The sequence below is a fragment of the Hakea prostrata genome, chromosome 4 (assembly GCF_041222555.1).
Source record: "Hakea prostrata isolate BN-2017 chromosome 4, UWA_Hpros_2, whole genome shotgun sequence".
Taxonomy (NCBI): domain Eukaryota; kingdom Viridiplantae; phylum Streptophyta; class Magnoliopsida; order Proteales; family Proteaceae; genus Hakea; species Hakea prostrata.
In genome coordinates, this window is record NC_142603.1 from 1,731,544 (window position 1) to 1,754,487 (window position 22,944).

General features: G+C 37.9%; 1 protein-coding gene across 1 annotated transcript; it reads left to right on the forward strand.

Moving 5' to 3' along the window:
* The first annotated feature begins 1,078 nt into the window (after nucleotides 1-1,078).
* Nucleotides 1,079-22,890, forward strand: LOC149016979 (FG-GAP repeat-containing protein). The gene is made up of 13 exons (XM_089151282.1): nucleotides 1,079-1,380; nucleotides 1,667-1,825; nucleotides 3,397-3,648; nucleotides 3,814-3,933; nucleotides 4,271-4,351; nucleotides 8,189-8,284; nucleotides 10,074-10,169; nucleotides 15,002-15,055; nucleotides 15,147-15,350; nucleotides 18,143-18,268; nucleotides 21,064-21,129; nucleotides 21,505-21,804; nucleotides 21,942-22,890. The coding sequence occupies exons 1-13, from the start codon at nucleotides 1,318-1,320 to the stop codon at nucleotides 22,413-22,415; spliced, it is 2,091 nt and encodes a 696-aa protein (XP_089007408.1). The 5' UTR covers nucleotides 1,079-1,317; the 3' UTR covers nucleotides 22,416-22,890.
* Nucleotides 22,891-22,944: the final 54 nt, after the last annotated feature.

The following is a 22,944-nucleotide window of genomic DNA, read 5'->3' on the forward strand; positions in this document are numbered from 1 at the left end:
AGTGTAGGTGACCTTGGAGAGTTCCATTAACCAACAGCATGACACTTGGAAAAATTAGGGAGTCAAACCTTAAATGTCTCTGTTTAACTTAATGATCCCCGCATCTAAATCTCTGAAATTCAATGAAGCCGAACAAAGAAGAAGATTTATTTATAGAGTCGGAACGACTCCTTAGGGAGAATCCAACTTACAAAAAGAGGAGAGAGACTTTCAGAAGGGGGGGGGGAGGAGAGAGAGGATTGGGTCAGTAATGTTGGAATACTTGTTCCTTTTAACAAATAGAATCACGGTTTAAAAACGCAAATTTATAATATCAAACTTGAGTGTAACTTAAATATTTTGTATTTACGCATATATCATGGCATTTTGATTTATAACTGTTGGAGACAAATTTGTACAGGTGGCCACCATTGGCATGGTCTTGGCCCCTGGCAGCCAGCAGCAGTCGCTGCTGCAAATAAAAACCCCATCCCAAGTCTCAACTCAAGCTCAAAACTTATTTGTTTGAGATGCAGGGTAAAGAAGAAAAAAAAAAAAAAAAAAAAAAAAAGAAAAGAAAAGAAAAAAAGAGAGTATGTATTAGCATTATAATTTCATATTCTTTAAGGGTCATTTGGTTAATCGACCTCTAAATTTAAAATTTTATATTTATAAAGCAGTAAGGCCTTGTTTGGTTACATGAATCCATCAAATCTCTAGATTCATGAAAGTGAGAATTATACCCGTTTGGTTGTAAAAATCTATAAATTCATGAAATATAGAGATTCACCTTTTTGTACTAAAAACGTGAATATGTAAATTTATGGGTAAGGGATGAAATTCAGAGATTTCAAAAAAAACTATACATTTGTACATCCACATAAAATCATGTGGATTAAATAGTTTTTAGGATGAATACACACATTTAATTTTTTAAATTATGATTTCATAGATTTGAAATATCAATATATTTGAAAATCTCCAGCTCATGTGCCCAAAGCAGTTTGGTTGGTGGTTACGGTTTTAATTCAGAAAAAATGTTTTGATATATATATATACTAAAAAAAGAAAGTTTTGATATATAAAATGGCATACAAAATGTCGGAAAACCCGAGTACGAGCGAAAAACACATGACGCGTAGAGAAGTCTAGAACTTGGCAATTCTTCCGTTCTTCAGTAAGGTCTTGTTTCTGATTGCAAGTTTGCAATCCATATTTCGCAAGGGTTGAAGTTGTTGAATTTAAATATTGTATTTCCCGAAGGGCCTGAACCCCTGTGTATGCGAAAGAAAGCATTTCCTGTCGATCAGGATCTGCAGAGACAGAGGCTAGCGAAAGATGAGGAAACGAGATTTAGCCATTCTGTTACTTGCCGCCTTCGCCATATTCTTCTCTCTTCAGGTGTTTGGTAACTTCTGCATTTTCTGTTAATCGTATTGAAGCTTGTTAAGTTCCACAACCCTAAACAACTACTCGACCATCATAGCTTCGGAATTCAATTTGTTCCGTTTAATTTTATGTATCAAAATGTGAACAGCGTTTTATCTCAGTTAATCCCTTCCTGTTTATAATCAATATTTTCAATTATTCGGATGATGTTAATCGAGATCATAACCCGAGCGAATGTTATTAATGGGAGTTGAGTTTAACATCACACGACTTATGGGGATTTGCGCTTTTGTTTCAGCATGAAGGCGACTTCTCGTTCAAGGAAGCTTGGGTTCATCTTTCCGACGATTACCCTATCAAATATGAAGCTGAGCGGCTACCAGTTCCAGTTGTTGCCGACCTTAATGGCGACGGAAGGAGTGAAATCCTCGTGGCAACCCATGATGCCAAAATCCAGGTATTTTTTACTAAATTATATTGTGAGCTCCCCAAATATAGTAGCAGGACCCATTTCTGTATTGCATTTCATGATTGCGCCAATCAGAATTGATCATGGGAGCGAGGTTTAAGCTAACTGTTGAGGGGTTGGCCTCTATTTCTCATGCGAACAGAATAAGAATTAGTTGGTTACAATAAGAATTTGTATAAAGTTCAAAATATTTTAGATGCAAGCTTACAATCAGATTCTGATCAAAGAGAGATATTTTGCCAATGACAATCAAGAGGTTTTGGTGTCTGCTAGACTATTGCCCCATCAAAGCCAATATTTGTTCATGCTGTTTGGGTGGTGCTGTTCCCTCATTTTCTAAAACTTGTGGGAATTTTTCTCAACAATGATAGAGTTGATGCAGGTGCAAAGTGCACAGCCTTGGACCACCAAACTAATCCGGGCATCCATGTCGTTAATTAGAGACTGAACTAAGAAGGAAATGGAAAGGAGAATAGAAAAAGAAGATAATTGAGCAATGGAATTGGAGGCGACACATTAATTGTGAAGACCTCCTGTGAACCATATATCTATAGAATAAATGCAAAGGACTAACAAGAATCCTCACAAGAAACGAAATAAAAAACCAAATGTGTTAATCCCCTGTCGGGATTTCTTTACCTTTGTGTCCTTAACCTCGTATTCTAATACATGCGAAGATGGATCAGATCCTTGGTTTTTAGATTTTATGTTCAGCAGGATATTTAGGAATCCTCTTTAATTAGGAAAATAATATAATTTTCCTTTTCTTAATATTGATAGAGTCATAACAACAAGTTAGAGTTAGAATTCATTTTAATTTTAGAGTCCAGAGTGGAGTTGATGTCAATCTCAATTTAATGATTGGAATAGGAATGTTGACTCTTAATATACCCCTGTAACCAACATATTAGTCACGTTTGGCTTATAGAATTTAAGTCATTATTTATCAGTAATGATGGTGTTCAGTGCTAGACAATGGTTTTTTTTTTTTTTAATTTTATCTTTTTGTTCACCCCGCCCCTCTCTCTTCTCTTGTGCAATTTCTTCTCCCGGCAACTCTGGCTTCTTCTGGGCTTTCCTCACCTATCAGTGGGACTAAAGAACTCCCAATTATTTTGCTTTACGGGAGGCCATGGGTTTGAAATTTGGGGGTGGCTAGAGAAAGAACGTGGTATTTTAGAATTTGTAAAATACAGCAATTTCCTGCTTGCTTGTTAGATATTCTTGACTATATATATCAAGTGGGGAGGTGCAATTACTTGACAACAGATTTGTGATCGTATTCCTTTTCTTAAGGAGCTCCCATTATTTTGCTTTACTAAAAGCAACATTGGGGAGGCCCTGGCTTTAAACTTGCAGGTGACTAGAAAAGATAGTTTTATTTTACAATTTGTAAAATACAACAATTCCTGACATGCACACATTAAAAAAAAAAAAAAAAAACACCAAGTAGTATAAAAGATTCATGTTGCTTATGTGCTCCTCTTCATTGAACTGCATGCCTACTTTGCTTGTTATTTTATCTGTGAAAAAAGTATGAACAATTAATGTGTCTTTAGGTTTTGGAACCACATGGTAGGCATGTGGATGAAGGATTCAAAGAAGCACGGATACGAGCAGAGATTTCTTTATTGCCTGACAAGATTCGCGTTTCGTCAGGGAGGCGTGCAGTTGCTATGGCCACTGGTGTTATTGATCGTACTTATAAAACTGGAGAGCCACAGAAACAGGTCCTGGTTGTTGTTACTTCAGGTTGGTCGGTGATGTGTTTCGATCATAACCTCAAGAAGCTATGGGAGAATAATTTGCAGGTTCAGTTAAAAGTTTTATTCTTCCTTTGTTTAAATAAAAAAAGCTTAGCTCTGTATCTTATCGAAAGTGCTGCATGGCTGTAGTCACTCTTTAAGTTTATTAGAACTGCTTCTTCTTATGTAGTTTCTACTTTTTTTTTTCCTCTCTCTCTCTCTCTCTGACAGGAGGATTTTCCGCATGGGGCTCATCATAGAGAAATTTCAATTTCCATAAGCAACTATACCTTGAAGCATGGAGATGCAGGGTTAGTTATTGTTGGAGGCAGGATGGAAGTGCAGCCACATGTATGTATCATAATTGTCTTGCAAGATTGCAGCCCTGATGAGCATATCCATGTTCTTTGTTAGAAGTGTAATTTACAATATGTTAAGAGTAACTGAATGTTTTCCTGAAAATTTTGACTTATCCAACTGTTCCTTAAGTTCAAGCTTGGTGATATGGAACACTTTATCTCTTCAGCAGTAAAATTCTGTAGTTGTCGCAGTGATACAGTGTATCTGTGAATTCTGCTTCAGTTGAATGACTCCTCTAATTGTAATTTTAGACCTCGTCAACTTATATTTCACTCAGAACTCGCTTGTCTCCAGGAACTTACAAATATAAACTTTCCAAATCTTCTAGGTATACATGGATCCTTTTGAAGAAATTGGGATGGCAGAGCGGAATGCTGAGCAACACAGAAGAAGCGCTAATGAAAAAGAGGTATTTGAAGTTTGTGATTCCGTTTCGTTTTCCATTGCAAGTCGTTTGTAGGACATGGATATTGATTACTTTGGGGGCAGTACTAGCTATTTGTTGCTGTGATATGTTTCTTTTTCTTGAAGTATAAGTGAAAATTGTATTATAATTGTATGATGCTCTTGTTTGAATAGTAATATTTCCACAAATCAGTTTGGAGAAATCTTGTTTGGACGCCCAAGTTTTGTTGAATATTGACATTATGTCTGTGTCCCTATTATATTACCAGCTAATATGTCCCACTTGGAGAAATAAAATGCCTTAATTTTGTTGAAAATTCTAACTTAAATAAGTGAGCGTGTGTCATCATCGCTGATATTCTGAGAGTAAAAGCCAGAATGGTGAATTGTACAGTTAGGTGGGGCGTTGTTGTTTACCCGTCCACTGGTCGTTGGTCTTCTGTACAGTCCTTCACATGGGTGAAATGGGTGGCTCTCAAGAAACCTTATCTTGATAGGTCATCAAGCAAGTCTTTGTCCATGACATACATGGTTTTCTTTGTCGTGCGTATGCTATTGATGGTGGTCTTAGAATCATGAATTTGAGTTTTATCAAGTGGGTGATATTTTGAATAGGAAATGAGTTGTAACTTATTTTTCAGTTTTAGAGTCCTATAAGGAGATTTTTTTTTCCTCATATAATTTTCTATACCCACTGTTGGAAACTTAAAATTGAATTGAAAAGTAGAATAAAGTTTTGCTGAAGATGAGTTTTTTATTACTTGATTTCTCCTCTCCTGCAACTATTGCTCCTCTTCTCCAGTTGGCCCTCCACCAATTAGGAAACCATAAAACTGGAATATTTCCGTCTCCCTCTAGTTCAATCTCTCTGCTTCTCTTTCTCTCTTCTTCCTCCTTCCCGCCCTCTCCTTTTTTTTTTTGACTGAAATCATCTGGGTAGTCATTGCTGGATGTCTATCAGCAGTGATGTCAAGCCTTCCTGCAATAACCCATCCCACCTTGATGAGATCTTAGCATGAAAAGAAAAGGAAGAAAATGCTGTCAATGTGGTTACTGTTCACTTGGTACTTCTACGTAAACAGTGGTGTGGGCCCATTGACGAAGTTTAATGGAAGAAGACCTTAGTGCATTATTTAGTTTTATTTTCGGCTCTAGTTATGGGTTTTATTTATTTATTTTTTATCTAGTTCCTTTTTTATTCATTTATTTATTTATAGTAAGTGGGTGTTATTTAAACTAATTTTAGTCTCTCTTTCTTTTTCCCTAATTGCTTTTATGAACAAAAAGAAGTGGAGGACACCAGCTTACGATTTTGAGAAAGAAACTTATGCTTGGCTGAGTGATTCAGTTTCCAGAAAAAAACCACTTGCTCATTGAGAGAGTAATGGGGAAAGACCTAGGAGCGAGTGAAAGGCTCGATCTATTCTATCCTTCTCCCCCCCCCCCCAAAAGAAAAAAAAAAAAAAAAAAAAAAAAAAAAGAAAAAGAAAGAAGAAAAAGATTGATTCCCTGTGCTTGTGTTTCTGTGCTGATTTTACTGCACAACTGATTCCCTGAATAAGTTATTTGAAGGGGGAGAGGCGAGCCTAGAATGTTGTGTCCTTGGTTGGTGTATTCCTTTCAATCTTGAAAGGAAAATTGTGATTTGATTAGCTACGATGCATGGCTCAGGATGTTGGGCGGTTTGAAGTGTCTTTTTGGTTCACTAAGTGTAGCAGGGATGAGGATGTTGAGATTTATGTGTGATTGTGTGTTAAAACTTGAGGAGTGACTGAGTAAGGAATGATCATACTAGAGCTGAGTTGGTGGTATCTGTGAATCTGTGATACATGATAAGCAACGAGAAAGTTGTTGGAGGTAGCATGGCCATGTCCAACAGAGGCCTTTAGATGCGCCAGTTTGGAAGAGTGACTTAATTCAGATTGAAAGAGCTAAGAGAGCCAAGGCAGGCCCAAAATAATGCTAGGGGATGTAGTTAAGAAAGACATGCACAGCGTAGGCCTTATATCTTGTAGGACTTCAAATGGAGCTGAGTGGAGGGCAAGGATCCATGTAACGAACCCCATATAGGTTGGAAATGGCTTTGTTGTTGTCATGTGGTGTATCTGGTCACCTAAGAATTAGGTTTAGAAAGCCCAAGTAAATATAGAAGTCATGTGATGCAGTTAAGATTGTCTAATTGGGCCTCAAAAGACCATATGTGGACAATGTTGAGATCTTGGGCCTCATTTTTGGGTTTATTGATGCAATTGCCTAATTTATAAGTCCATAAAATGGGGTAATGTTAGTACATAGGATTAGTATCTAGGAATATTTGCTTTTTATTTATTCTTTATTTAGGTCTTATTTTGGAGTTGTAATATTAATTAGGATTAGACAGTGAATCTTAGTTGGTAATTTAAGCTTTAGTTTGAGTCTGTTAGGGTGATTAAAAATCCCCTCACAAGTCATATTAGGAATTTAAAGGGTCTATATGTATGTAATCCCCCCTTCCCCTTTCCTCAATTAGAAGTGATCTTATTAAAGATTTAACTCCCCCCCCCCCCCCCCCCTTTTAAATATACCTTTTAGTGCTAATGAGACAGTCATATAGATTGACCTTGCACACCTGAGTTGTTTTCTTCCTCCCAAGAACATCTTCAACCATTCAGGTTATCTAATAAAAAAGATCTTTAACCATATTAAGTTGGACCACTTCTTCTTCTAATCCTCTAAACCATAAACCCCTGCTTTTCCTTCATCTTTTGAAATCATCTACAAATCGTGAATTAAACAAACCCAACTATCAGAAACAAACCATCATTTAGATCATTCACTCTCTCCCATAGAATCTCGATCCAAGGCCCATCTCTAAATTTCAACTGCAAGGTCTAAAATTCCATATGTTTCACTTTTCGAAACCCCAAAACCTATCCCTATGTTGCTGAAACAATAAACTAAGCATTATTCTTTTGTTGACAGAAACCCAAACCTTCACTAATAGATCCCTCGTCATTCAATTGGCATGACCCTACCACTGAAACCCAGGTCTTAACAATCCTAGCCCTTGTTTGACTTAACAATGCTTATTTGGTGGTGACAGAAACCCCAAACCTTCACTGATAGATTCCTCGTCATTCAATTGGCATGACCCTACCATTGAAACCCAGATCTTACCAACCCTAGCTCTTGTTTGACTTAAAAATGCTTATTTGGTGGTGACAGAAACCCCAAACCTTCACTGATAGATCCCTCGTCATTCAATTGGCATGACCCTACCATCGAAATCCAGATCTTACCAACCCTAGCTCTTGTTTGACTTAAGAATGCTTATTTGGTGGTTTTACTAGTTCATCCCATCTCCTGGATATTGGCATCTAGCCGGTCTCCTACCAATCTAGGAATACACCACAGGGATAGGAACCAGATCCAGGGGAAAACACCATGTGGGAGGATTAAGTGCCATGGATAGCCTCTTCCAATTCTTTTTTACTCTGCATCAGTGGGCCTACCAAGTATCCTCCCAAAAGCCAGGTTTCAGAATTGGTTCAGTGAGAAATCACTTAGTATGCCAGAGTCGACTTGACTTTTCCATTGTTTGAGCAGCCTGTAATTCTCCATCTTTTACTGCTAAACCATGAATTTTATTTATTCCCATGCTCTGCCTTCAAAAGTAAAGTTGATATTAAAGGTGTAAGTGGATCTGGTGTTTCTGCCCCTGTTATATTCTTACCCTGCAAAAGCGCTGAGACATCTTCTACAGAAGGTGAAATTTGCTTGCAATGTTACTTTTTGTGTTTCCAACATTATTAAATATTCATCTTCTTCAATTTAACAGTTTTTAATATTCTAACCTTCACAGACCCCAGAGAACTCTGGGACAGTGGATCTTCGTCATTTTGCGTTTTATGCGTTTGCTGGTCGCACTGGCACACTCCGATGGAGTAGGAAGAATGAGGTAAGTATTGTCCTAATCGATCAATTTTTATGTTTTTAAATATTTCTTTCTGAATTTTCTGACTCTATTTCTAAGTGACAACTCTGTTCCACTTATTGCTTTGTCTCTGAGAGACTGCACCATATGACATCCAAACCTTTGTTCTGTTTTCTGTAGAATAATGCATTACATATTTACACTTAAAAAATTGTTTGAATTTTTTCTGTTATTATTTCCTTCTGCTTATTATAGTTTTCCCCTTGAATTTTCTGTTGCTTTTATATACTACTGATTTCTAGTGGAAGAGGGGACTGTAATTATTGCAAACAGGTGATGATGGCCTCTGGCATAAAATTTCTTGGTTATGTGACAGCTTATGAAGTTCTTAACTAGAGTTGTGGGGACGGTGAAGCTAGGTGTTTGAAAACAAAAACATTTCTGGTTTTATATGCAATTATGCATGCTGTGCAGCTATATTCTAAACTTTTGACTTTTTGAGTACTCCTTGGATCCTTAATTGGGTTATTTATTTTTTTTTCCTCTCTCACTCGCTCTCTCTCTCTCTCTCTCTCTCTGTCTTTTTGAAAGGGGGGGGGGTTGGGTGATTAACTCATTCCCGTCTTTAAACGATTCAACCCAAAGGAAATTCTTATACTAAGTTACTAACAAACTGAAAATTCCAGTTGCCAGCTATTTTAGCTGCCTGTATGGATCTTTAAGGAGAGAAATGTCCAAGGTGGCAATTTGTAGAGCTCAATAGTGGTGGACAATGGTTATTGGATTTAGAGAAACTTAGGGGGTTATTTATAACAAAACAGGCATTTTTGAATGTATTAGACATACCGGAGGTTTGTAATGCTCTCTTGGTGACACCTCTTAAAGTTATACTTAATGAGTTCTCATTCAGGATTGGGGATTTCTCAGTTGACACTGGTGGATTTGAAGGTTCTTTAGAGTATAGGATCACCAATACTAGGAGCATTCAAGATTTTTGGGGAAGAGGATCACATAAGAGTTGAATTTTTCTTTTTACCTTTGGTTTGGGGTATTTATAATTTTTTTACTGCATGAGAGCTTTTAGTGGGGCTGAATTGTTGTTAAACAGGGCTTCATAAAGTCGCATCTTCTATATAAATTGCCAAAGTGATTTCCCAGCAGAGCTTGGTTTCTTACCATTTATATTCATGTCAACTGATTGGATCACTGGTGATGGAAACGGTTCTTCTCTTGCATTCTGATATTTTCAACTTCTTCTGATTATCTGTGTACCCTTCATCGCAAAGCTTACGGTTGCCTCTACTGGAGACATTTGTTGCCCGTAAGTGGAGATGGTTTTATCAATATTTGTATTAAAACAGGTGAACAATCATGGGATTGTTAGGGTTTGGTGGATATTGGTAAAGATCTATGCAATCTTTCTCATGGATTAAGTTTCTTTCTGCTGGTCGTCAGGAGTGTGTTTATCAATCTTAATTGTCAAGTGTGCCTGGATGCCTTGTCTGTGGCCCTCTTCCAAAGCCTCGTGCCACCTGGATGTTCTGATAACTATGATGATGTAAAAAATTGTAATTAATGTTTCTTTGTAGTCGTCTTCTTTTTCAGAGTATTGGATCAATAATCTTGAGATTTGAATAATACAAGAATTCTTCTTCAGTAATTATTCATAAGTGGTAACTTGGGGGATTCTTGAATTTGATAATTCAATGGATAGTTCTGTTCATGTTTTTGGTCATCCATGAAGTGGTGCTATGATACCCCTTAAGATGTGTAAATGTTTTTCTAAATATTTATTTTGTCAATGATCTTCCAGAATATTCAGACCGAGCCGACAGATGCGTCGCAGTTGATCCCACAGTATAACTACAAGCTTGATGTTCATGCTTTAAACAGTCGTCATCCTGGAGAGGTATGCTTTCAAGAGTCTTTTCTCTTCCAACTCCTGGTTGGTTCCATGTGCATCCCGTGGGCACAAATTTCAGAATGTAAATTCATATTTGTGTAAGAGTTTGTCTCATGCATTCCATTCTGATTGAGTTTCTAATGCAGAACTGACTTTGAATGGTGGAGGAACCAGTGGGAGATCAATTATAATGGGATCAGTAAAATGGGAAAACAGAATCAAATAACAGAATCACCCCGCATGGCTACATAACTATCTTTTTTGATAAATTCTTTTCCATCTAACGGTTCTGAGAATCTTTTTCTCTTTTCATATAATACATATGCGATTGATGATAAAAACTTCATAATCCCAACACAGGTTTTAGAGAGTAGCCCGTTCACTATAATAGATTGAAATAACAACCTGAGGTCGACCACATGCCTGCAACTTAATACAACAAACTCTGCCTTATCCAAACTTAATGGGGCCGGCTACATGGATCCAAACAGCTAAAGGTTGGGAGAACAAGTTTCGACTTAGAAAAATGAGAAGATTAGGCAATTGAAATAGATGAGGGAAATAAAAATAAATAGAAGAAACAGTTTAAGGAGACCCCAGAATTGGAAGTACTCCCTATGCAAGGTAACAGTTGGCTTGAACTTGAAGACAATCCTCAATATATCTTTGCTAACTTTGTCTTCAACTGGGTCCACAATTCCTCCTGTAGTATGTGTCTTCTTGTGCGATAATACCACAAACAGTTCCCACAGTTATGACATTCAGTTGTATGAAATCTAATTTCTGAAATTTAAATCTACCAAGTAGTAGAATTTAATATTGAATAGCTTTTCAATGCTTTTGTCCATTAAAAAAAAGAGAAGAATATTGAAACACTATCTAACATGTTACATGTCAAATTTGTTGAAGTGATTTTTTCTTAAACAAACAGAACCCAAGCTATGCTAATTTCTTCGCAGTTGTAGGTTGCTTTGAATAAAAATGAGAATGTATTAGATCACTTACTGTTTTATATCTGCAGTGAGAGTTACATCGAATGGCAAGTATCAGACCTAGTAGATATACCCTGACCTTTGTGTAATTAATTATGCATATTTTAAGTGTCGTTGGTTTGAAACCACCATATATAATCCTGTAGAGGTGTCCCAGGCTTCCATCTTCTCTTCTGGTTACTGGTTCAAGGACCATGAAGTGTAGTACTGTATATGAATAATCAAAGCTATGGCAAATTACGAGTTCTTTCAGTCAAAGAATAGGTTTGCATTGGAGGGGATTGTAGTAACAGAAATCAGGTGGTTGCATGGGTTAGAACTTAGGTCAGGTGTAGTTAAGTTAGGGAAGATGATGTGCTGAGAGTTGCAACTGAATCAGGTGATTATATCTGGAGTGCTCCCCATAGCGATAGGAATGAGGGTATTTTATATACTGAAGCTAGGGGTTAGGATGGGTAATTAGGTTATTGGTGTCAGTAGTATTTTAATCTGAAACTGAAATCTGAGACTGTATATTTGTGAGGATCAGAATCAATGGAGGCTGGTGGAAGGTCTAATAGGGTGTATTAATGGAGTTTGGAGTAGAATAGGGGTGTTTGATATATTTCCAACTGGAACAAAGAAATAAGGTCTGTTTGAATCAAGTTCTGTTTTAGACTCAATGAAGATATGGTGAAAATTTAAGGTCTATTGGGTGGCTGTTTTGCTTAATCTGGAAAAAGACTTGGCATGTGATCTTGTAGAAAACAGGGGCAGAGGTTAAATTCAAGTTGCAGATTTTCAGGTTTAGACTTGTTAATGGCAGTGACGTGATTTTCGATCTCCCCAACATTAGTGCAGAGGAGAGTAGCCAACAAACCACCCAAGCTTAGAGGTGCTAACCGGATAGATGGAGTCCTTAAGTCTTGATCAAAGACAGGACAAATCTCCTTGGAGAGATGAGTTGCAGAGCTGCAGCTTCATTTCCTTGCATAGAAATTCATGTGTAGGCGAATGAACAAGTAACAACCAAATCACACAAGGAAAAGTCCACTAGCTGACTTACATTACAAGATACAACCTCCCTATGTGAGGAGAGAAATGGACCTCAACCAACCAAAAAAAGAAAAAAAAGAGGCAAGGAGTAGGATCACTTAAATGGGACCACATGTTGGACCCTTGATTTCTTGAGTACCTGCATCAACATGCCTATCAAAAAGCTATACCAATAAATCAGATGCTAATAGGGCCCTGGGATCGCAATATTATGCTACATTGAGGAGAGAGAGCGGAGATTAGGGTTGATTAGGGGTCATAAATAGGGTTAAGATGTGAGTAGTAGGGAGGGATCATTTTATGTGAGTGTTTGGGCAGCCGTAGGCTGTGGGCTGTAGTGTGCTGTGGGGGTGACTGGCGCCATTATAACCAGTTTATCATTGTTCTTTGTTATTCTATCAATTAAATAATATTTGTTTTGCATTCAATTCGTGGGTTCTTAACACTAATTAATTATTATGAACCAGGAATCATGGTTTAACTGAGTAAAACTACAAAAAGCCCAGGGGGTGGGGGGAGGGGAATAGAAAGAAAAACCTTCATTAGTTATTTGATTATTTGGGAATTCAGATTAAGCAAATAATTGCAGGTTGGAGCAAGAACTGAAGGCTGACGAAGGCTATACAGTCAACCTAAAGCACCAGCAAAGGAAAGTGATTCTTAAGTTCTTCCCGCAGCGAAGAGCATTGCTTAACCGTAGTAAGAACTAGATTATTCATCCAACTAAAACTGATTTCACTTACACGAAGGAAATGGGAACTAGGCTTCAAAGGCAGATTGGACAGGAAGTCGAGCTAGCTAGCCTTTCGAGATATCTGCCAGGCGGTACAGATGTTGATATCCGTTGCATGTCTTATCCTTCAACTCCACCTACTCCTAATGAGAAATAACAAATAGGTGGTTTCTGAGTTTCATAGTCTGCCTGGTAATACGAAGATACTCTTCAGAACCGAAGGAATTCCACTCAAGAGAGCAACCACGGGACCCATGCTTTCCTTCCTACGCACTCCTATTGAGCTAGCCCAGCTTCTTCTGTCCGAAAAATAGGATCAATTGTTGGTCGAGCTGATCTACAAGCAAATAAGGAACTCTAGAGCTAGCGCGAATCCGTTGCGCTAACATGTGCAACTCCTCCTTGCTTGGCGGCTAGGAACAAGAAGAGGGTCAGTAGTCTCTGCCCTTGCAGGTCCTTCTCCTTCTGCTGAGACGGCCATCTTCTCTTTTTGGTTTTGTTCGTTCACCGCGGGACGAGCTCATGAAGAAGCTGGAATAACTCAGAATAGAGTGGTGCCTAGCCGTTGAGAGCATCTGTTGTCTTCTTTTGAGGGAGGATCACATCTCACACTTCAGCTATGATGTTGTCGATAACCCAAGAAGAGCAGGGAAGTTGACAGCATTTATAGTTTTGTTAGAATCTGATTCTATGATGCAATCCGAAGCTTCTAAATTATTGGCTAGGTTGATAGTACTGAGAATAGCCATAGCTTCTGCTTCCAGGACTGTTTGGTATTGAAAAACTTTCAAGTACCCTGCGTCCTGCGATAATACTTCCACTCCATAGGATGATCTCCCCTCTCTTCCCGAGTGTGGGCTGGCTGGCTTGATTGCCTAACTAATCTGGTCAGACTAGAACGGGTAGCCGCTAGCTGAAACCTGGATTTGGTAAGTCTTTCATGACACAACCTACAATTCCCAAAGTAAACTGAACCTGCCTATAGGCTACCTAATGTCTGACTATCCTAAGGCGGACACATTTACCTGAATCGAGTACCCTTATGAAACAAATGGAAAACAAGATCTTGATCACCAACCTTACCTCTCACTTAGAGAAAGAGGAAGAGATATACCTATGGAAGACAGAAGCTACCTCTGAATGATATCTCACAGAAAGAGGGATGAGAAATGAAAATGGAAAGTAAATAAAAGAGCGGAGAATCTCCGGCGAGGAGAGGAATGGATCTCATCACACGAGAGTTTTTCAAGATTCTCTGCCATCGGATCGGCGACAACTTCAGAAGTGACTGATTGAATCTTGAATTTACACATGCTTTCGCCTTTTATCTTCTTCCTCTATTGACTTTCACATCTTCCAATTGGCACAAGTCCTACTCCTTAAGCTCATTAGCAGAAAGACTCGAACTGAGGGGGAGGGGAATAGAAGGAAAAACCTTCATTAGTTATTTGATTAGTTGGGAATTCAGATTAAGCAATAAAGCAAATAGGTGCAGGTTGGAACTCAACCATTATTTGGCCATTGGAACCAGATGTAAGGTCTTCCAAGATGCGTTACCTGCTTTTTGAATCCTAAATGCATTGATTACCTTTATCAATTCACTTTTTGGCTTTCACAGGCTAAACCGGAATTCATTTGTTATTCTATTATATATTGCTTTTTGTGGTCTAATGAATAATTTTAACAAAATGATGGTTTAGTGGAATCTTCTCAGTATAATTATCTGTTTCAAAATTTTTTTAATTAGATTTTCATTTTTGGTAACCAAAGTTCAGTTTATGGATATTGACATACTAACAATTTCTAATATCATTTGGCATACTGAGCTAATATGGTTTACTTTTGATCAATGAGAAAACAATGGTCAAACTATTACCTGTTCCTGGTTTCTTAAATGACATTTTTTTTTCCTTCTTCCAGTTCCATTTAAGAAATCATGGCTATTCTTCACATTTTCTCCATCATTACTTACATGTTTGTCTATTGAATCTGTTGAAAGTTTTCTCTTATGGGCACATTTGTGGATAAATAATCTCAATTATTTTTGTCGGATGACACTAAAACATGTTGTACCACAGTTTGAATGCAGAGAATTTAGAGAATCAGTTCTTGGAGTCATGCCACATCGCTGGGTATGCTAAAATAATTTGTTCACCTTTGTTTCCACATGTTGGATTTGATGAGAGGGTGCTATAAATCTATGCTTAAAATACCTGTCATCAGGATAGGAGGGAAGATACTGTCTTTAAGCTGGCGCATTTTAGAAGGCACAAAAGGAAGTCTCTGAAAAAAACACCTGGTAAAGGTATGAGTTACCCTTTCCATAAGCCTGAGGAAAACCATCCTCCGGGGAAGGACTCGACCAAAAAAATTGCAAATCTGATTGGGAAGGCTGCAAAATATGCTGGCTCGGCAAAATCGAAGAAGGTGATTTTTCAATTGACATATACTGCTATAAGTTGTTTTGGAACTCATTTGGATGTCAAATGATTGACATTTGTTTGTAAGTGATTTAGATATTAATACTTATGAGTTATGACTCTATGCAGTGGTTAATAATTTAAGTTGAATGTTCCAAGACATTTCTATAATTTGCTTTTATTCTTCCATGAAGTGTACATGCATCTTTATCATTATAATAGGATGTCCTGGTGTGGTCTTTGTTGTTTATTTCAAAATTTGCCATTCTCTGTTTGCCCAGTTTTCTTTTGACGTTCGATATGTTTGACAGAGCAAACATTAGCATTTCTACTTTCTTCTCAACTAAATCTATTAAAAAGGAAAAAGTTGAGTTAAAGTCTTTGCATGTGTTACTTAATTTGAGTTTAGATCCACCACCTGTTCCGTAGAGCAAATTCCTAAGTGCCGCTGATACTACATCTTTTCTCTTTCTGCAACAAATGATTTACCTTTGTTATTGACTGCTACTGATTGAAAGATAGCACTCTACTTGGACTGTTGTTTTTCCTGTCATGAAGCTATGTGATCCTTGATTTCATGTGCACAAAGAAGGTATTGAACTTTGTAAACAATATTTCCATTTATGTTTTGCTGTGCTTTATTTAACGAAAGCATTTGGAGAATCTTTGGTGATATGGACTGAAATCTAATTAGGATCTGTGCAGATATCTGCTTCTTTTAATGACCAGGCTTTTGTTCTAAAATATTTTATGGGTTTGGAGTGGCTGCTTTGGACTCAATTCTACATCTTGTATTTAGCATCGGGAGATTGCCATATATATTGATTTTACAGTTTTAGCAAACCATTTATTTGTACGAAGTTTTAAAATACCTCAATAAATTTTCTGTTTCCAACAAAAATAATCAATATCAAAATTCTTCTATAGTTATAAATTTATAATCATAGAATTCTTGCAATATATAGTATCACTTGTTTAAATTCCATTTGATGTAACATGCCCTAGACAGCCCCTGACGAAGGCGGAAGGCCCAAGCCCATCTGAGAGCAAGAGACAATCCAGGGGGAGCCGAATCTGTCCAGGGGTAGAATGGTGATTTTCCTACTCCTGGATCGAGCCATAATTGATTGACCAAGTCCGATTTTATTCAAGAAATTTAATTCTGTTTTTATTTCCAATTTTGGAGTCCTAGTTGTTGAGTTAATTTTGGTATTCAATTTTTAGTAGGAGTTGTTTTGGATAGGGTTTCATAATTTAGTAACCTTATTTTAGTAGTAGTTCCATTTAAGTCAAGTCCTATTCTAGTAAGTGTTGGATCCCAAATAAGTAGGGGTTCCTTATTTGAGTCTAATTTTAGTTTTAGAGGCTATAAATAGCCTAATCCATTAACATAAGAATCAGTTTTTGATGATTAAATAAAGTTTATTTGAGATTTGGCTTTTGGGCACCCTGCGGCTGGATTGGGTGCTTTCATACTTCAAGTTCAAGACCCCCATTGTCTATTTCAAGCTTCCGTCTGCAAATTCCTGCAAGTACCTTCAACCACATTGAGTGAGAAGACCCCTACCCCTTCCCCTACAGTCACAGCCCTTCCGTATCTCCTTCCCCAACCTTCGTGACCTTCCCCTACCCTCCCCCTTTCTGCGTCACTGCCAGTCCCCGTCCCCTATTTTCCCTTCATCCCCCGCCCCTTTAACCCCTCTGTTACCACCCCTAGTGTTGCCCTAGACCCTAGAAGGCCTCCCTAACAGGTTCTGCCCCTTCAGCCCTAATTTCATGAGTTCTGAAAATTCTGCAACTCATCTTCCCTAAATCAAGTTCTGCAGAATCTTTGCAAACCGTAGTGCAGTTGAACTCAAACCTGAAACCACTACTTCAGCCCTTATCTGAACCCTAAAACCCTTCATAGACCCTGTGGATTGGTCAAATTCTCTTCCTGGACCTTCCTGGGCTAACCCTAGTTTTGGGGGATTACCTTGAAACCCTAAGTCCCTAACCCTAGACCTCGGGTTTCATCATCATTTGATATGATTTGATTTTCGGAAACATTGGTACATCCAGTTTTGGTATTACGCTGCCAACCTTCACTTTTTGCCTTTTTGGAAATTAGTTTTTTAACTTGCTACTTGACATTTTTGCTTCTTGATATTCTATAGGATCACGTCCAATGTCATTAAAATTCTTCCTCAATGATTTTAAATGTTCAATTATACTTGATTTCAAATGCTATGCTGAAACACCAAAAGAGATGGTACATAAGATTTTGGGGGGTCTTTTATTATTCTGGGGGTGGGATTGTTGCCCATTAGAAAATAGTAAGAAGGGCTAGGTGCTTGAGTTACTGTTCAAACTCTGTGGAATGGAACGTTTAGGACCTCTACATCCTTGATTATTTGATCCAGTTGGGCTTTTGAAACATAGTTCTTGTTAGTATAGCATGATCCTTTATCAATCAATAGTAGCTACATGTTCTAAGGGTGTACATTTTAAATTTATTTTTATTACAATTCAATCCATGAGTTTCTTTATGGAACTGGAATTTTCATTGGTTATGTTGGCTTAACATTGATGGGTAGAATTTTACTGGTGCTGTTCATGTCTGTGTTTTGAAGATTTGGTGGATAATTGTCGGATGTACTTTTGGTAATGCCTTGCAATAGCATAAGCAAAATCAGCACCAAACTGTTGATTAAAATAAGTTCACTTGTTTTCCTTTTGCTAGGGTAGCAGTAGTTTTAATGATCACCCATATGATAGCTTAGTTTGATGAAGTTCTTCTATTTTATTTTATCAATGCAGCGGTTTCCTTACATTCCTACCATAACAAATCACACTCAACTTTGGTGGGTTCCTAATGTGATTGTCGCTCATCAAAAGGAAGGCATAGAAGCAGTTCACCTGGCCTCTGGCCGTACCGTTTGTAAGGTAATAAGTAAGCCCCACAATTATATTAAGGCAGTAGTAGTTGGAGTAAATGTAAATCTCAAAATGATTGCATTGTTATGGAAATTGCTTTGGTTACAATGCTTGATTTGCTTCATGCCTTGTATAGCTGATTATGTGAGTTTCAGTCCTGAGATGTCTAATTATTATATAATAATCCTTACCTAGCTTGAGAAATTATTTTGCTGTTCGTAAGAACGTTACAGACTGCATGATTCTGAAGACTGTATGTATTTTTTCGGGTGAATTACTTATAACATATAAAGTTGTGACTTATAGGAAGATAATGGGTTATAAATGTGTACTTTCTCTAGAGTGACTGCTTAATGTTTATGAAGTCTTTTAGCAGAGAGTGGTTACAAAGGAAAAGGTTATAAGGTGGTTCTTGTTTAAATCCCTTTGCTGGAAAGATACCCTCCCCCTTGATTGTGGGGTTCTGCTCCCAACCCAGGCTAATCAACTGTGGGTTTGCTACATAGACTGTAAGTAAGCTCATGTGTGCCTGCTCACTAAATTTATAAGAAAAAAGTGCAAAGAATGCACTGAGCTCCCACTACTGCAGGGTTTGGGAGAGGTGGATGTACGTAGCCTTACCCTCTGATGTGCAGCAGGTTGTTTGGACCACAACCAGCAGGTTGTTTGGACCACAACCAACAGGTTGCTGCAGCACAACTTAACTGTTGCACCAAGAGTCCAAGACCTATTATCATTGATAGGTTTCCAAATGTTGAGAAGTATGATAGTTTTCCAAATCTAGGGAATATAGAGACCTATAGCAAATAGAAACCCCTCAATATCACAGTTAGGTTTATCTAGATCCAGAAACCAGCAATAACAACTTGGGATTTTGGGTGGTTTTCAGTAAAAGCTAACTTGAGTTTCAGATGGAAACCAAAGCAAGGTTGAGTGACCAGTTATAGGAGCACAACAACGCCTATGATCTGCTGGTCAGATTTTAAGTAATTTCATGAATAGATTTTCTAGCTATTCTCCTCTGAACAGTGTTGAGGCACTTGGCCATCCAAGGCATTCATGATCTTAGGCTCTTAGGTGATACCTAGGCAGTGTTAAGCACGTTCTAGTATTATTTTTTAAATATATGAGTGACACAATTTATATCTTAAAAAATCAATTTAAGCCTCATCAGTTCATCAAAAATCAACTCTAAGTCTCATCAAATCATCAACTCAGTTTAAGCCACATAAAGTCATCAGGTTTCAACATGGAAGTAGGCAAAAGCATAACTGAAGAAGCAAGATATTGGAGGTTTGGGACTATCAACATATATTTCGGTTGATATGTCCTTGGACCTGGTCATTTTCAGGTAAACCATGTCTCACATTTGGTTATAGGTTACACTATTCTTTGAAAATATGATCTTATCAAGAAGAAACTAATATGTTCTCCATTTAGAGAATTTTTCTGTTTCTCTCATAAATTGATTCGTCAAATGTTTGTTTTTTTATATTTTATATTTTTATATATAACATGTGACTGTGTGTCAGGTAGAGCACCAAAGCATTCATACAAATCCAAGATTACTTAAATATGAGAACTGTTCCAGTGAAACCTTATTTGGTGTACTTGAATGCTATAGAAAATACTTTAAATGAAATCATCTTTCTATATCTCAATACAAATGAATATTTTGCTGCATTTTTTGCTTTTAGCATTGTCATATCTTGCTAAGATTTATGGATTTTATAATTTTGAGGAGTGATATAATCTAGATTGAAGGAACTAGAAGAGCTAGGGCAGCCCTAAGATAACCTTAAGAGAAGTGGTGAGAAGGGATATGCATAGCTTAGGCCTTGTATCTAGCATGGTCTCAAATAGAACTGATTGGATGGCAATAATCCATGTAGCCGACCCCATTTAGTTGGGATAAGGCTTATTGTTGTTGTTGTTGATAATTTTGAGGAAAACCTTACCATTAAGAGTTACAATTCCACCTGCTACCAAAAATCCAGGTTTTTTTTATTGAACCCCGCCCACGTGGGGGGGGGTTGCTTGTAACTTTATAACCTTATTGTATAAGGGGTATTTGCTTATTTATGAATAATACCTTTAGTAAATGAAAAGCACTCGTTTACTTAAATAATATTTGGCAATAATTTCCAAAACCTGGTTTGGTGCCAGTTAGATTAGTGAAAGGCACCCCACAATGAGGCTGCAGCCGCCTAGGCCCATACAGATCCACGTGGATGTCCAAGTGGTGCCTTGATATCATGACAACTATGTATATACCTATGGACTAAAGGGTAGATTTAGTCATATAAGCAGATCTATGTATCTATATTTGTGTTCTCATGCTATTTAGTAGGTCTAGTACTTGAATTTGCACAACCAGAGGAACACAAATCCTCTGGACTGGCTGATATGTTTCGGACCAATGGTTGCCCGGTACAATGTTTAAAGAATTTTGCTTCTCTGTGTGGCCTATTGATGTTAGACTCTGCATTCTAGTTCGTGCCCAAAATTAGCCAACAATGCTATGATATGAAAATGAAAATACATAGCATGAAAATGAAAATAATTTTTTATGTAATCAAGTATACTCGGTGCTTCAGTTTAGAGTTCTGTTTTATGGTGTTGCTGTGCATTGTTACTTTACTAAATGCATAATGTTCACACATGTCTCTTGGTGCTCACAAGATTACATACACTGCATATTTACTTGGAAGTTTTTCATGGAAGATGCATGTATCTGTTATATCAAAACTGGGATGTTTAGGTATTTTTTTCATGTCGATCTTTCTTTTTCTTTTTTGTTTCAGCTTCATCTTCAAGAAGGGGGCCTCCATGCTGACATTAATGGAGATGGAGTTCTAGATCATGTTCAGGTTTCTCTTTTGTTTGGCTTAGCCATTATTTTTCTCTGATTTTTATGGTTTTTGTTTCATGAAATAGTAGAGGCTTTTGGGGGATTTTATTCTTTTGGATATTGGTGCTGCAAACCTGGAGTTATGTTTGGTACCTTTGATTATATCTGCCTCCTTAATTCCCCAAGGAAGAAAAACCTTCAAATACGAAGATCAATGTGATATTTGCTAGTGAATTGCAGCAATAAAAGCACCCTGTTGTAAAAATACCAGTTAAGGTGGCAAACAGCATTAAATTTTGTTTCTGCAAATTGGCCATAGGAACTAACATTTCTTCATAATTTTGGTAGGATTAGAGTGTGGCTGACAGAGTGTAAAATTATTAATTGTTTTTAGGTTGTTGGAGGAAATGGTGCCGAGCGGACTGTGGTAAGTGGGTCCATGGAAGTGCTGAGACCTTGCTGGGCTGTTGCAACTTCGGGTGTACCAGTCCGAGAACAACTCTTCAATGCTTCTATATGCCATCATTCCCAGTTTAATATGTTCCAACATGGAGATTTTTTAAGAAGCTTTGATCATGCTCATGATGTTGGTTCCCTAGAGGTGGCAACTCCCATCCTCATCCAAAGAAATGATGGTCATAAGCATCGGAAAGGAAGCCATGGTGATGTTGTATTCTTGACAAGCCGGGGGGAGGTATTCGGCTTGTGGATTTTTGAATTTTTCGTTTTACTGCAACAATCTTATATAGCATGTGCAGCTTCCAGTTCTATTTCTTCAAAAATAAAAATGTGCAATAATAAATGACAATGTATGGTGTATTATGTTTGCAGGTGACATCATATTCTCCAGGCTTGCACGATCATGATGCTATCTTCCGGTGGCAGCTTTTGACAGGTGCCACGTGGTCGAATCTTCCATCACCAGCTGGAATGATGGAATCTGTAGTGGTGCCCACCCTGAAGGCGTTCTCCTTGCGTGTGCATGACAATCAAGAATTAATCCTTGCAGGAGGAGATCAAGAAGCCCATTTGATTTCTCCTGGAGGAAGCATCTTGACTTCAATTAACCTACCTGCCCCTCCCATGCATTCTTTGATTTGCGAGGACTTCTCAAATGATGGGCTTACTGACATTATTCTGGTGACCTCCTACGGGATATATGGGTTTGTCCAGACCAGGCAACCAGGTGCCCTCTTCTTCAGCACACTTGTGGGTTGTCTCATAGTTGTGATGGGTGTCATATTTGTCACCCAACACCTAAATTCCATCAAGGGGAAACCTCGTTCTGTGACCGAGTACAGGTGAAGCGTGAAATGTGGTTAACATGTACCTGCCAAATCTAGTGCTGCTGATGCTTTACACACCATAGTTTTAGACAGAGAAGCAAATCTACCTGGCTTGAGTCGAGGACTGAGCAGATTCGGTTTTCAAGATGAACCTTGAAGCCAGGGGCATTGGAATTGTGGTTTACATCTCTCCTCTTCCTCATTCCTCCTGTTATAGCTCATAGCTGTGTGTTTAATCTCATCGGTGTACGAAGCTCTTAACAGAAAAAAAAAAAAAAATGTATAACAAACATGCATCTCATATTGATAGATTGTTTAGATTTCAGTTTTCATGTGAGATATCATTCTAGGGCCCAACATGCGCTGGGTTTGGGAGTAATCTGTTAAATTTAACATGTCTCGTGCAGCTTGTTTAGATTTCATCCTTCATGTGAGCTATTTTTTCGTGGGCCAACATGGGTCCTTTGGACCGTAAATCTCTCTCTCTCTCTGTGCCATCGTTTGAATTTGCCCTATGAGCTCGTTGGTTAAGAAGCAAGTAAGTTTTC